The following is a 15,937-nucleotide window of genomic DNA, read 5'->3' as shown; positions in this document are numbered from 1 at the left end:
CGAGACTTCCCCACCTAAACACCCTGCTTGTTACGGACTACACTTGTGTGCTGTGCGGCACCCAGAGACTGTATTAACAAGGAGGCCTGACGGCCAGGGAGTGGAGCGCGGGGTGACTGCAGCCCGTGGAATGTGACCGCTCAGAGCGAGGAATTTCACAGCTCGATGCAGAAGCATCTTACAGTCAACACATTTCTCCCTCGGTGGAAAAAGCAAAAAATTCTTTCTGTAGAATCCAAGCTTGGTAAAGTGGGCAGCAGAGAAGGAAAGGGAGAAACGCATCCATCAACAGGCTGTCTACACTCGTAACGTTAACCACTGCCAACAAGCGGGAGTTCTGTGTGCGCGTGCTAAAAGAAAGAAAAAAGGACGCGAGTGGAGCGCGCGACTGTAAAAGTGAAAGCAGGCTGGCGAGTGGTGTGCGATGTGCGCACACCATGACGAGAGAGGAAAGCCAGATGGCGACTCTGCTCGTCATTGTGCGCGTAACCGGACGCTCTATGCCAGCCAAAAAGCTGTGGTCGGACTTTTAAAAGCCCACACACTAAATGTCTTGCAGAGCAGTGAATGCACTGGCTCAGGCAAGACCTAAAAAACATTGAGTGAATCCGTATCCCAAAGAATCGCTCCGCCTGAGGATACAGCTCCACCCACCTCTGAATTCCAAAGTCTTATTCAAGGTGGTGTCCGGCCTACTTTCGACTATAGAGCGGGAAGCAACTCCTGCTTTTGGCGAGGGAATAATATGACTTTCCTCGGCCACCTTGCAGTGTGGTAAGCATGCAAACAAGAGAGGTTTTTCATTGGCAGCTGACAATTCTTATGTAAAATCACATTGTACGTTTGCTCACCTGTGTGCCTGGGTGGGGGCAACGTAGGGTTGAGGTACTCATTGCAATAGTGTCTGTCTCTGCAGCATTCAATAGCTCTCCTCTGGTGGGAGACTGGGGTGTCCTGCAATAGAAGCATTCACAATACAGCTTGTAATGATGGTACCCGTGGCTGGCAAATTTTCACAGAGGGGATCAAGCGGGTTACTGGCAATAAGATCGAAACTGACAAGCAGATTATATATAACATAAAATATACATTTATTGTTAATACAATAAACTGCTCTGGCATTCACACAAAGGATGAAAATGAATATACTACTGATGTGTTCAAGTACATTTTTTAAACCCAATTATGTTGTTACTATAAACTGCACTCATCTTTTTTGAATAGCATCTATTACCACGCACGCCAAAACTATGTGTGGCTTAACAACAGAGTCAATACCATGACTGTTGTTACCATGAGTTCCATTCCAACCCGGCATTACAATGACTTGCTTTAGGGAAGCGCTGGACTTTGGAATAGTTTAAATGACTATTCCAATGCTAGTCAGTGGATCAGTAGGGAAGGTGTTAGACTTAAAATCCAACACCAGTCCAACATTGCATTCCCTAAAGCAAGTCATTGTAATGACTTGCGCTGTAATGGAACTCGTGGTAACGTCACAGTCGTGGTACTGACTGCGATGTAAATGGTACTATGATGAAACACCTGCATTGTAGTAATAGGTTTCACACCTCCCTTCTACAAATAATTTGAATCATTGTGCGTTTCTGAAACATGGTGTAGATAAACTGCGCTCAGTGGGCAGAGAGAACATCTTCGAAAATGCCTTTCATAAAGAAGACACTATATTTATTTATTTAAGAGAGGCTTTAAACATTGGCTTGTTAGTCATGGATAATTTGCTGAATTAGTAATTATAGTCTTTGTATCTTAGTTAGGTGGACTGATCATCCAGTAATTGTTGCTGTGTTGCTCCTCCTCTTTGGCTGTCATGTTAGCACACGGAAACAGAGAGACCCAATGCGTAAGGACTGGCAGTGTGATCCAGCCTGCTCATGCTTGTACCTCCCAAGAGTCGCTGGTCTTCAGAATCTCCCTCACTGGCTCAGCTGCAAATGTCCATTTGCTGCTTTAGCAAAGAACAATGTTCAGTGTATTCACTTTCCCCTTCATATAAAAATATGTTCTAATGTTCCTATAGTCCTACATATATAACAGACTTAAAATGCATGATGACACACATGATGGATTTTTTTCTATATTTAACTGTGTGGTTAAAAAATCCACCACTATGCCTTTCAGGCAAATAAGGATTGCTTTATTTGATACTTGCAAGGGCGCTCTTAATGTAACCCAAATTGCGTTCCAGCAAGAGAAAATTTTGTGCCACTTTCAGGTGGACCAGAAATTGAGACATAACAATTGATAAATGGGACTGTTACTTCAAACAAACCCTTCAGTTCCTGATTTCATGCCAGCCTATGTGATCACCATTAGGATCATCTTGTGTCTGGTCCTCTTTCATGGAGGGATCCATTTCTGCTCACACTTCTCTACAGTACATGCGGCATACGTGTAAGACAGAATGACGTGGTGTAAGACAGATCTATGGCCAAACATCAAAAGAGGTGTGTTTAGGTCTTGGCAGAAAAGCTCAGCACCTTAATAACCTCATATTGAAGGCTGTCATTAAGAAATGATCCTCAACTGAGTAGACGCTGTCACAAAAGTATACCAAGAGAGGTCATACTGGCATGGTGGAGACTCAACTGTACCTAAGATAGACTAACTACTGGGCGAGACTCTGGTCAGAAATGCAGCCACAACCCACAGTATTCCAGTCCTTGTGTAAGGATGACTGTTCACTATAGACAAAGGCTTTAAACCTCCGGTAACCATGTGACTCATTAATATGGTAAATAACTATGGAACCTAGAAATATTTCTACCTCAGAGCAAACTGCTGTTGGAACGGCAGACATAGCTCCTATATAGCTCCCATCTTGGGTACTAGCTCTTTCAACAATGTTGGTTTATATCAAGACGAAATCACCCAAATGGTCCACCACAAACATGAGCTCCCAATCAACCGGCCAGACAAAGACACATTAGGGAAACAAAGTGGATCAAATGTGGAAAATTCCACCTAAAGAACTATTAACACATATAAACTCTGCTGCACCCAGATGCAAGTGAAGCGGGTAGGCAGGTTTGTACGCTGACATACTCAATTTACTATTAATGGCCTAAGTCATTACTAATAATTGGGAGGCACCATTAGAGTTCTACTAATAAGCAACTGATTCACTAAACTGAAGGCCTTCACTGGTGTGACCCTCCTTTGAGAAATGGCTCAGTGCACAAGATGATCACTAGATATCCCATGTACCTCCATCCACGGTCACTGCACAGGTCTTCTTCCGCAGTACTCAAAATTAGAGCAAAGGTCAGATTTCACAATTTGAAAACGAGACATTTGCATCCCCTATATCAAGCAGGTGAGAAGCATTCATAATTTACAAAGTAATTTACAAGGGCTTGCTATAACATTCCCATCCCTTCTTTCAATTTTACAGCAGGTTTGCAGATTAACTCTTCTGATTTTGACATTCTCCATCCATTCAGCTGGACTACTGTTTCTGACAGGCTGGCCTTATTCAGACTTGAACAAGCAGCAAGTAGTAGATGCGAGAGGGGAGGGACCAGATGCAAACTAGACGGCCGTGCGTTGCAAAGCATGGCCTCACAATTTTAGTGTATTAAGGCACAGCTCAATTTCCTGCCCTGAGGTGGCACTATGTTCTCAGGTGCTGGTAAAGGGAATGGCAGGAATCATCAAGATAATTATTGTATCAAGTAGAGGAATGAGGAGCTCAATATTTACAGAGGTCCTACACCTATGCTCCTCCAAGAAATTAATAGACTAACCATCAAGGTAAGAGTAGTTCCTCATAAGCAAGGTGGTGAAATCACAAATCTGGCCAGTTTGGTCACAGGAGGACCAGAAGGTCAGATCTTAATGCCCTCACACACTTTATGGGGTGTCATGCTTCATCATTGGGAGCTCCTCGCCTGGCCAGCACTGCAATGCCAGACGGACCTGGGGGATCTTTATCCAAGATCTTTTGATCTGTATACGCCATTTAGGTGAATGCATGAGAGGGGACTCAGCAGATGTGTGTCTAGTAAAGAGTGAACAGTGTCTACAATAGATTCAGGTACCCCCTAAAATGTATTTATGGGGAAGGGGTACCAGGACTAAATGAAAACAGTGCTGCTATCCTTTAGTAACAAAGCACATTGACAGCTATAGATAAAGTGAGGTCATGTTTCTTGCCTAAATTGCCCTAAGGGTCAGTCGGCATTTTATCAGGATCAAAAATAGCAGTCAATTCTTGACCCCTTTTTTGGGGGGCAGGGGACCCCTTTACAAATAAAGGGTAGCCACTCAAAAAGTACAATACTTCATCTGCATGGTTGCAGCCAAATGATTCCACCCAAAGGTGAGCACGAAATGGCCCCTTAGGCATGGCGGAGGTTCCAGGTGAAACTACGGGACACTTCGTTTGATGCAGTACATTGCCACTCGACCTACCCTCCTACGGACTGCCTGTAGACCGTCATCAAGAAGCATCATAGTTATCAGAGTCAAGAAACAGTCTCACCACATGATGGAGAGCAAAGGATGTGGCCTTCAGTAAAGCCAATTATATCACTCAAGAGAGAACATTCACAGCTAAGCTAGAGAACAACATGTGGTGAATGGATCAAGTTCTGCTGCCACATCCTTAATCCATTATCATTTTCTTGACATTGTACAGTGCTCCGCTGCATTCACTACATATAAATACCACATACCTACGGGCATACCACACCATACCATTCATTCTGTGCACTTTAGGGCCCCTGACATGTGTATACTTTCCAAATTCACAGAGTTCCAATCTTTATGCGGATTAGTGCATGTACACTGGTGCCCTTGTGTATCATGCAAGTGTAAAGAGTATGTGCAATAAATGTACCATTGAGCAATACAAATATATGCACCAGAAGTCTCTTAAGCTAAGAGACACATCAGCATCAGTGCTATTGCTTTGTTTGAAGCACTCAGCTGCATAGGAAAAGCATTAACCTGTGCATAGCTGCATAACAGAATTAGTAATTAAACACAAACACACTCTCTCCTCTTGAACATCACCAAGGATCGCCTTTCCAAATTAAAAAAGAGCCCCAACAGGTGGGTGCACTCACTGCTACTAATTACTTCTACTTGAATGAATACTTTTGAAGCAGACAGATAGGGCTTTGTTCACGTCTCTCTCCTTACCCGGCACTGGAAGTCGGATCCTTCTAGTCCCAGACATCCAGAGGTGCGCAGAATTGCTCCAGACTCCTCCTCTTCTATTTTAGTGAAACAGTACCCTGTCGTGCTGAGGATAGGAAAGAGCAAATCAGATTGTGCGGTGGCAGAATAAGGGATGCGCAGGTGGAAGCACTTTGTCAATCCATATACAGACAATTCAGACAGTAGATGCAACCTGAGAGGCACAGATGCCGCCATGGTATGTGTGCTTGGGTCGTGAGTGGAAGAAGTCAAGAAAAGGAGCCTGTGAATTTACACATCAGAGTCACAAGGGACACTTACCTCACCATCAGTGTTATCTTTGGGCATCTCATCAAACCCAACCTGATGAACCTGGAGGTTTGTGCTAGTGAGTTCCCTTTCTACTGTATGGTTTCTGAATTGTACTAGATTGCCAATCGGAACCTGCCTGGGTAATACTCTTAACAAATCTTAGTCATATACATATAAAATAGGTTTCTTAAATACAACAAAAATACTATTTACTTTAAAAAAAAAAGTACACCATGGAGAATGTCGAGATAGTGACCTTTTTAAAAGCTTGCCCATTGCCTTCCAATGCCTGCACTTCCACAACAATATCTGCCTGTCGCTAGGAGGGTAGTAAGCCAAAGTAATGACTGGGGAATAGTGGGTCTGTCACACCCCTGAGCCCCTCTGCCGATGCACGTAGGTAGCCACGTCCCTGGGCTGCAACAATCTATGATATTTTAAAGTATAAAACCCAGGTTACATTAACTCAATCGCTTTGCACCAGTGGTTAAACATGGCCACCATGTTTCTACGTTCCCCTTAGGAAGCAACTCATTCTATTGACACAGACAGGGTGCTAGATAGGGCTGCAGCGCCTAGGATCCGGCAATGCCAGCTAGTGAATTGGAGAAGTTGGGGGGGATTTCCACTTCACGAGGCTGGAGAGAAAGAAGGCTAACAGTGGAGGGTTTGATTACATTTGGAAGCAGTGCAAGATGTAGGTTAGAATTAGGAGAATCTCCTACCTGGTAGTTCAAAAGATTTATTTCCAATAATACAATCTTAATATTAAATACAAAAGGATCAATGCCACGCTGTTGTAGTTGTGTTTACATGAGCTCCACAGCTACGGTAGAAAATCAACCTGCTGAACCAGTCTCACTTTTTCCATAACCCCATTTTGACCATACCAAGGATTCTCGCCCAGTGAAAAGCTGCCAGAATCATCTTGTATTCTGTGAATATCAAACTATATTGCAAGTGTATTTGCACCTCTACGAATGGCATGGGGGCTTAGGAACCAACACTGATACGAGATAAAAGGCAGCGGCGATGTAGAGATGGTCACTGTAGTTCAAAACTAACATTTAAATACATGCAAATGGTCCTACTAAAAAAAAAGAAAAACAAATGACTGTGCGTGGGCCAAAACCACTCACGAAATAAAACCTCGCCTTTAAATTATTTCAGGGTGTCATTTAAGCAACTATACCACAACAGTTTACTAAAACTGTAATGAAGTACTTAGAAAGTTCATAAACTTTAATACAACCATGTTTCAAAGCTTCTAAATTTCTGTGCTGTCTGCCACCATCGTATGCGCAGGGTGTATTTGATATTTGCTGGTGCAATTAGAACAGGAGGCCAGAATTGAGTTTTTTCAGTGAAATTCCCAGAGAGAGAATGGGAGTCAATTTTTTTTAAACAAGGCTTCTTCCAACAGACACCTTTGTCTTTCTTTATTCAGGAAGCTTTTTCTTGGGGCCGTCTATTGTTCTCTTGTCTTATTCCTAATTTTCTTGGATTATATAACATTCGTGGTAAAAAGCTTTGATAATGTGGCACATTACCTCTTCGAGACTGTTCCAATGCGAGGCATTCCTTGCAAACATGTCAAGAGCTTTTTTTCTAGGAAAGGATGGAAGGGTGGCCATAAGGCAAATGGTTTTCAATATGTTTTCGCAGGACGAAATCAGGGCTGTGAACTTCGAATTCTAGCAAGGTAATACTTCAAAGAAATGCCATATAATGCAATATGGAATTTGGTACCTTTAAGGCAGATTCACAATCGGCACTCTAGAGCTAGAAGCTCCATCAATCAAGGTTAGAGACTTCCATATAAAATGCCAAGCCTCTGTCCATACTTATGAAAGATCCAAACTTTTCATTTCCCCTAACCAGCTAGTAATAGCGCTCACAGGTCTATTGAATCCCTGAAGAAAAGGGTTGGGGGATTTGGTGTCTCCTATCCCGCATCATAGTGACAAAAGCAACAATTGACAACAGCTCAACCCAATAAATCTCCATGACACCAGTAGAGTATCCTCCAAGAAGACTGTGTTCAATCTCAGCCCCACTAGAAAAAGTCCCATAGAGACGCCAAGGGGAGTACATTTTGCAAAATCTATAAAGTTTAAATGGCTCCTACATTAAACTGTTTTAAGGTAGGCCCCTGACCCATAACTCTGGTATAATGCGATAGCAAACACACACAATAGTACCTTTAGAAGTATACACTTAATATATGTATACTACTTCTATGCCACTGTTCAGACATTAGTTTATGTAGCTGTTGACAGTGCTGCATTGAACCTAGTGCTTAATTTGAGCCAGTGGCCCAGATGGGGCCCACAGGCAATAATCTTTGGGCACCAGGACTTACGTTTAACCTTTATACAATTTGACACAAAGCAATAGAGAGTAAAGCAGGAAGGACTAGGACAAGAAATAAAGAACACTGACAAAGGGAGAAAGAATGGCTGAGAAGCCCCGACGGAGTAGGATAAAGGGGCAGGAAGTGTAGGGCGGTGGATGAAAGAGGCATGAAATGCAAATCAAGACTGGACAGCCTTAATGTTCAGCACTCCCGACACTGGGTAGTACCTGAGGAATGCTTCTGAGATAAGTGCCCCAGTGCTTATTCTTTAAAAAATGAAGCAGTGATGGCATCTTTTATACTGTACATCTGCACAAGGCGGGCCGGGCCAACTCAACATAGAGCAAAGGCTGCAGGTGAGAATTTCTGATGGGGTGTCGAACACTGTGTACGCAATGTTATAGGCAGGATTGGAGACCTGGATGACAGAGTCTAAAAGTGAGAGGTTCCAGCACCAAAGGTAGAAAACCAGTATAAATGATTAACACGAACTACAGCCCATAGTGACACAGTGTTTCTTGGAGTACCCTAACTTACTACATCAAATGCATCCGACACAAGTAACTAGGGTAGCAGGCGGGGTACCACTCTTCAAGGATATGTAAATTGTGAAAGTCCTACAGGTGCTGTAACAGTACTGCAATGAGTCATAATGTACATTTCTAAGCCTCTAGGAGGGTGTTTGTCCATATGGAGGAGAGGGTGAAGAAAGACACGTTTTTCAATCAGTGCGCTTATGAAGTTTTGAAAACTATGGCTTCAGATTCTACTTAAAAATTAGAGGGGTAGTGTGTTATTGATCCATTGTTTTTAATAAGGTTATCTCTGAAAGATTGGTGTTGATAATTCAGGAAGACATTATTAAACTGTCTGGGATAGCATCATCAGTATATCAGGAAGATTTAAGACAGGATAGCATCTTTATAATTCAGTGTAGCTTTATTTCCTCCAAGAATGACTGGGTAGGCATGTTTAGGAGGAAGTCTGCTGGGAGGTGGAGGAGATACCCCACCTTACTTCAGGGGTATCTCTGAAGACGCCATGCTGGAGTTAGCTCCTCGAGTGACTTCATTGTTTGAAGTTATCACAAGATGGTTGAGATTTAGAGCATGCTGTTGTTTGAAGGAGATGTACATTTATTTAAAAAAATGTATACAGTGCCCAGCTACCCGGTGGTGGTATCCGTGCTAGCGTCAGATGGGGATCGCCAAAACAAGCAACTCAGAACAGCCAGGTTTTCAGCTGGATCAAGAAACACTTTCACCATGCACTGGTTGTAGCTCCATAACTCTTACTCCTTCAACAAGGTCTTCCGTTTTCTTATCCACACTGTGAGAAGGCCATATACCAGCCAAGAAGCACTAAATCAAAGGGTTCCAAATGTCCAGAAGTACAACACTGTCTTTACAAAGGGATGCTTCAAGATTATGGCTATTGTGTAAGCAGGATGTTTTATGCTTTGAGCGGTTTAAAAATTTGTTCTCCATCACGGAATGCAATGGTTATAGATGTATTAGCATCAAAAATGTTTTTCGATATACTAACGATAAAAACGGATCTCACATGGGTACACAGTGAACGTTGTTACCATAGTTTCCAGGTTTTGAACATCCGATAAAGAGGCTAAGAAAACACCAACCAGCAGGCGTACACTGACAGGGAGAGAAGGAAGACAACACTAAAGAGAGGGAGTTAGAGGGAAAACAATAGCTAAGGCTCACCCTCCAGAAACTATAATCAACAAATGGTCTCTGTTACCAGATTCCTAAGAGCCTTGCTAGATACTATGAGCCATACTCAACACTCAATGGGGTCGGTCATGGAAAATTCATACTAGGTAAAAAATGAGAAATTGCTCCTTTTTTAGGTGTCCCCTCACTCACCAGGGTTGCCCCATGGTGACATGCTTCATCATTGGGGCCATCCCAGTCCTCTACGGGCTGGGGCGTGCTACGACTTGCGAGTTACGTAGGAGCACTTTACAAAAGACTATGTGTGGTGCATATGTATTTGTGGAGTGGACTATGTGATGTATCTAAAAAATACCTGCCCAGTAGGTTTACAATAAACTTCATTCTTGCCTCTAGGTGGTAATATTAAAAACGGGGTGGATAGATAGGGCGCCCTAAACGTAATGTGTCACGGTGTACCTATCAACTTCTATCGTCAACATGTTTCGTGCATACCCCAAGCACTTCTTCGGGACTACACAGGGACCAGCCCTGTGTTCGCCACTCCTTAGCTCTGTGATGAGTTATTGCGATAATTAAATTAAATTGCAGCAAACTATAATAAGTGCATGCAGTAATACCTACGTATTTAATCCAAACACATGGTTCCTGTAAGATAAAAAACAACTTGAAAAATCAAGGGGTAGGTTACCCCGAACCTTAACACACATAGACCTTGCTGTAGGATTGCTTAGGAAAACGTAATTACATTTCCCGTGGTCCTTAACGGACGTTTTTTAAGTAAAAAACGTGATTGTTTTCATGCATAAAACGTGACAGTTCTCATGCATAAAAACGTGATAAAACACCTATCTGTGACACACCCAGACATTCATCTATCACACACTCTCATACTCGTTTTTACATACATGTCATGGGACCTAACTTTGCCCCATGGATTCGGAGGGGTTCAGTATCCCAGCAAATCTAAGAGAGATTGGAGAAATGGGATATCGTAAATAGCAACCACAGGGTCGTTTTTGCATAGCGATGGTAATTTGACCCGTTAGATGTAAGGGTTAACACCCTTCGTTAGTCCGATTTTCACTTACTTGCTTCGAGGATACCTCCCTCTTATAGGCACCTACTTGTGTCCCTCCGGTCCGAATGTTACTCGACCGGGGGATGAGTTTGTTTATAAAGAAGTTCCCGATCCCGGTTACTTCCGCATGTTGTCACGGATAGTGTCCCCACCACTATTCAGCGTTTTCCAATGTTTTTTGTCAAAAAACATTGGAAAAAGCTGAATAGTGGTGGCCTCAACCTCACCCAACCGATGTTTAGCCACCGAAAAGGAAAAAACCTGAAGGATTTGGTAGTCCGCACACGTCCAAAAAATGTGGAGGGTTCCATCCGACGCCTACACCCACTGCCTTTGGGACACTATCCGTGTTCCAATTGCAGTGTGTGCCATTTACTAATGCCACCAAACAAGTAACATGTAACAACGGCCTGATTTGGGACTTGAAGTCTTTTTCCAATTGCAACACAACAGGGGTTGTGTATATGATTACATGTAGTTGTAATTTACACTACATTGGTATGACCACCAGGAAGGTCAATACAAGGATGGTGGAACACCGCAGCAATTTCAGAAGCAAACACTCCAATACAAAAATGACCACTAATTTCTTGGAAAAAGGACATATCCCCAATGATATGCAGTGGGTGGTCCTGGAAACACAACAACCACATGCAGAAATGGAAAAGAAACTACTTGAAAAAGAACAACGCTGGGTGTTTAAACTTCGCTCTCATATAGTGGGTCTAAACAATGACATTCCATGGGGTCAATTCACTTGACAGGAATGAGTCCACCCCAGAGTCATTGAACTGTACCTGTAATGAAATAACTGAACGAAACAACTGTGGGTGTGCGTTACAGACTAACTGTGGCTGTTTTTCCTTTATAGACCTGTTTCCTTTATAGACCCGAGTGTACACCACCACCAGTCTGAGAAAACCTTAATATAATTTTATCATATGAGGGCTATTTAGCTGATCTTCAATTAAATCAATCAAAATAACCAATAACCTACCCTCGAGAGTAAGTTAAACGGACCGCCAAGAATATAAGGGGCCAATTGAATAAATATATTGGAATCACCGACCTAAAATATGATATAAAAACATTTTTGGTAAAATACGACATTGTGTCTGATAATACAGAATAGGTCATTATATAAGCTCTAAATTAATTTCTTGACACAGTCATTGCCTGTAACCAGAATTATTGGTCCATAAAGTAATGAAAAAGCACTTCATACTCCTAAGATGGCCGCCACCCGCGATTGCTGAGGGCGATCCATACGCAGCAGCTCTTTTTCGAGCGTGGGCGCGTATGCGGAAGTAACCGGGATCGGGAACTTCTTTATAAACAAACTCATCCCCCGGTCGAGTAACATTCGGACCGGAGGGACACAAGTAGGTGCCTATAAGAGGGAGGTATCCTCGAAGCAAGTAAGTAAAAATCGGACTAACGAAGGGTGTTAACCCTTGCATCTAACGGGTCAAATTACCATCGCTATGCAAAAACGACCCTGTGGTTGCTATTTACGATATCCCATTTCTCCAATCTCTCTTAGATTTGCTGGGATACTGAACCCCTCCGAATCCATGGGGCAAAGTTAGGTCCCATGACATGTATGTAAAAACGAGTATGAGAGTGTGTGATAGATGAATGTCTGGGTGTGTCACAGATAGGTGTTTTATCACGTTTTTATGCATGAGAACTGTCACGTTTTATGCATGAAAACAATCACGTTTTTTACTTAAAAAACGTCCGTTAAGGGCCACGGGAAATGTAATTACGTTTTCCTAAGCAATCCTACAGCAAGGTCTATGTGTGTTAAGGTTCGGGGTAACCTACCCCTTGATTTTTCAAGTTGTTTTTTATCTTACAGGAACCATGTGTTTGGATTAAATACGTAGGTATTACTGCATGCACTTATTATAGTTTGCTGCAATTTAATTTAATTATCGCAATAACTCATCACAGAGCTAAGGAGTGGCGAACACAGGGCTGGTCCCTGTGTAGTCCCGAAGAAGTGCTTGGGGTATGTACGAAACATGTTGACGATAGGAGTTGATAGGTACACCTTGACACATTACGTTTAGGGCGCCCTATCTATCCACCCCGTTTTTAATATTCCCACCTAGAGGCAAGAATAAAGTTTATTGTAAACCTACTGGGCAGGTATTTTTTAGATACATCACATAGTCTACTCCACAAATACATATGCACCACACATAGCCTTTTGAAAAGTGCTCCTACGTAACTCGCAAGTCGTAGCACGCCCCAGCCCGTAGAGGACTGGGATGGCCCCAATGATGAAGCATGTCACCATGGGGCAACCCTGGTGAGTGAGGGGACACCTAAAAAAGGAGCAATTTCTCCTTTTTTACCTAGTATGAATTTTCCATGACATACCCCATTGAGTGTTGAGTATGGCTCATAGTATCTAGCAAGGCTCTTAGGAATCTGGTAACAGAGACCACTTGTTGAGACAATCATATCCTTGCTTGAAAAGTGGTGATAGGACGCAAACCAGAGGATACTTCTCTGTGAAAAATGTACCACTAAAATAGAAACTTGAAACCCAATTACAATATTGAAGGACTGCACACTTCCAATTCTGCAGTCCCCTAAAAACTACTGGGCTATTCATAAGAAAGGAACATTCTAAGTGTACGAAACTATCTCATGCATCGAAGAAGTGCCATAAACCTGTGTGACAAATAAATAAATGGCGACTCTGCGAGAGGTAAACAGCACATTCCTTTAAAGGACATAAGTTTCTGGTTAATTAGAGCAACAAAAGGAAAAGAGCAAACCCAGGGAAGCATACGGAGGGATCCAGGACAGTGCTGCTTGCCAAGAAGAAAAACATTCCCACCCTGGATGATTAAAGTAACTTGGTCTAACTTTGTCAGTCCTTTCTATGTATTAAGTCCCACGTATAGACTATCATCAACATAAGTATAGTAATTACTAAACAACAACTTCAGAAGATCACACAGAGATGTCACACGAAGGCTGACCAGAACTCAGGAAAGAAGCAAGTTGTAAGGAACACCTTAGGTTCATCTGCTTGAGAATTGTGCTTGTTCTTTAAAGTTTAAACAGCTCAAAAGTGAATACATCTAAAGCATCCTCCCAATAGTTTTTAGTGACAAAAGCACTTTCGCAAAAGCCTTCCTTTTCTAAAGACTAGCAGATGAGTGGTGGAGTCACTACGACATTTAAGTGACAAGCTACACATAGCTGCCAGTTTCCAGATAGAATAGATCCCGCAATGATCTGCATTATTGCAGTGCAGGATCTGGTGGCATATTAGTGCTGTTGAGTTTGACACCTTTCTTAAAGGCTCCAACCAGCCTCCTTGACAAACTACAAAACATGCCACTGGAACTATGTGACAGGGGAGGGACACATTATACGGCTGGGTTGACTAATTTATGTATCAAGAAAAAGGAAATTATGCTGCGTAATGCAACACATTTTGTGATAGTATTATGTAATCATGTTGTAATTTTTACACTTGTTAGCAAGGTCTCGGCATAAGTGGCACCTCATTGCTACCAATTTAATACTTAAATATAGCAATAAGCAGCAGAAAGGTGAGGAGTCAACCTTTGGAAAAAGGTCTTCTGCTGAGCGTCAACATGAGCCACTGCATTTCTAGTACTGTTTAAGCTACAAACAGTTTTTTTCTTAAAGCCTGCAGATTATGCAGCAGATGGATTATGTGACAAATGCAGCAAAACCATAATTATGCGAAAAACGCTGCAGCCGCACAATCGCATATTTCCATAGACCCTCCCTATAGTTTCCACCGACACATTCAGCATGAACAAATAGCAGGGTCAAAGTCATAGGTGAATTCATCAAAGATTATAGTAGTTCTATCTCACCTGCCTCAAAATCGAGCAGACGGTGGAGTTGTCTTTAGAGGCAACTACCACATCCTAACTAACCCTAAAAAGTGTGCCAATTAAGGACATTTCACTGAAACTTTGTGAAACTTAAATTTTCCAGTTAAGTATCATGGTTCAATGGGAAAATCAAGTCACATGAGAAAAAAGATTGTACCTCATTCAAGAGGGGTTTTTCCGCAAGCCATTTACAGCACTATTGTCAAACCAGCTCCATATTCCCATAGGGGTTTGTTCAAAGGGAAATTATTCTCCCAGTGTTTACTGACTAGGTCAATGAACACTTTATCTAGAATTGTGTCTGGAAGGGCAAACTACAGACTAGCCAGCAAGTTCTTGATTGGACATCAGTAGCTTTTTTGCAAGAAATGTCAATTTAAGCGTATCATTAGTTTTGGTCATTGTTAGTTCCTTATCTTAAACCTCGAGCCTCTAATCTCTGCATCCCCAAACATTGCCTTCCACCACGCGTATACCAAATAGGGGATTCTTCTTGGTTGCGCCTCTTACTGTTTAGACAAAGCATCTGCAAATGTCGCCAAAACAGAACTAGGGTTGTAGGGTTCCAAAAAGAATGCAGCACACATCTATTTCAACCTAAAGAGGTCTGGTCACATCTGTCCATCAACGATATCCATGCAATGGTTTTGACGGCTCAGGCCTTCATGCACCATGAATACTACACCCAGTTGTACACAATAATGCACCATTCACATTCACTCATCTCACTTGAGTTTCCCTACGATACTGTTCAATAGTACATCTGTAGTCAGCTATAAGTGTTACAGTCGCTGAGAATATACGCTTTAAGGCTCTGTATGCGACCTACATATTTGTACCCTAACTAGCTCCTGCTTCTTAATCAGCTATGATCACTTCTGAAATACATATACGCTACCTATCTATCAAGTGTTAAGCTCTACTGAAGGTACCAACAATCAATTTGTCCGTGCAGGGTAGGAGCTTCTTCTCGGTGAAAGATCATGTTACTTGTAATTTGTCCTAGTATTCTCCACCTCACTGAAAATCATCAGGAAGACTAACTAATTTGGATAGATGCCTTTAACACAACCCGCATTAAGTGGTGCTTAAAGGTAGTGTGGGCTTTATAAGTACTATCACCCAGCTCGTAGCGTCAAGACTGCACTCTTCAAGACACTCAATTTAAAAAAAAAATGTAAAAAGGATAAAAACTCCCCTTTTACGCTCATATCACTGACCGCAACTACGCTCTCTCTTCCAGTACACACTTCATGAACCACAACGCTTGCAAGGCAACCCTGCACACCAGGCATTTGGAAAATCTGACCACAGACTGGCATAGGAGTTGTACAAAACTAAATAAGTAACCCTTTGCTAAAAAAAACTAAGAAGAAAAGACTGCCATGACTGAATTACCCTCATCAATGAAAAGTATACAACAGTGAGAGTTGCAAGCGTA

General features: G+C 42.2%; 1 protein-coding gene across 2 annotated transcripts in view; it reads right to left on the bottom strand.

The window, feature by feature from the left end:
* Positions 1-15,937, bottom strand: part of BMPR1B (bone morphogenetic protein receptor type 1B) — a 290,354-nt gene that overhangs the window by 88,513 nt on the left and 185,904 nt on the right. For both annotated transcript variants that reach the window (XM_086961946.1, XM_086961947.1), the window contains exons 3-4: positions 5,167-5,269; positions 852-954 (exon numbers count right to left, since the gene is read on the bottom strand). In XM_086961946.1, coding sequence (XP_086818072.1) covers positions 852-954; positions 5,167-5,269 — 206 coding nt within the window. The remainder of the gene's footprint in view (positions 1-851; positions 955-5,166; positions 5,270-15,937) is intronic.

Source organism: Lissotriton vulgaris, chromosome 3_1, assembly GCF_964263255.1.
Source record: "Lissotriton vulgaris chromosome 3_1, aLisVul1.2, whole genome shotgun sequence".
In the NCBI taxonomy this organism is placed as follows: domain Eukaryota; kingdom Metazoa; phylum Chordata; class Amphibia; order Caudata; family Salamandridae; genus Lissotriton; species Lissotriton vulgaris.
This window is presented reverse-complemented; position numbering and strand designations above follow the sequence as displayed.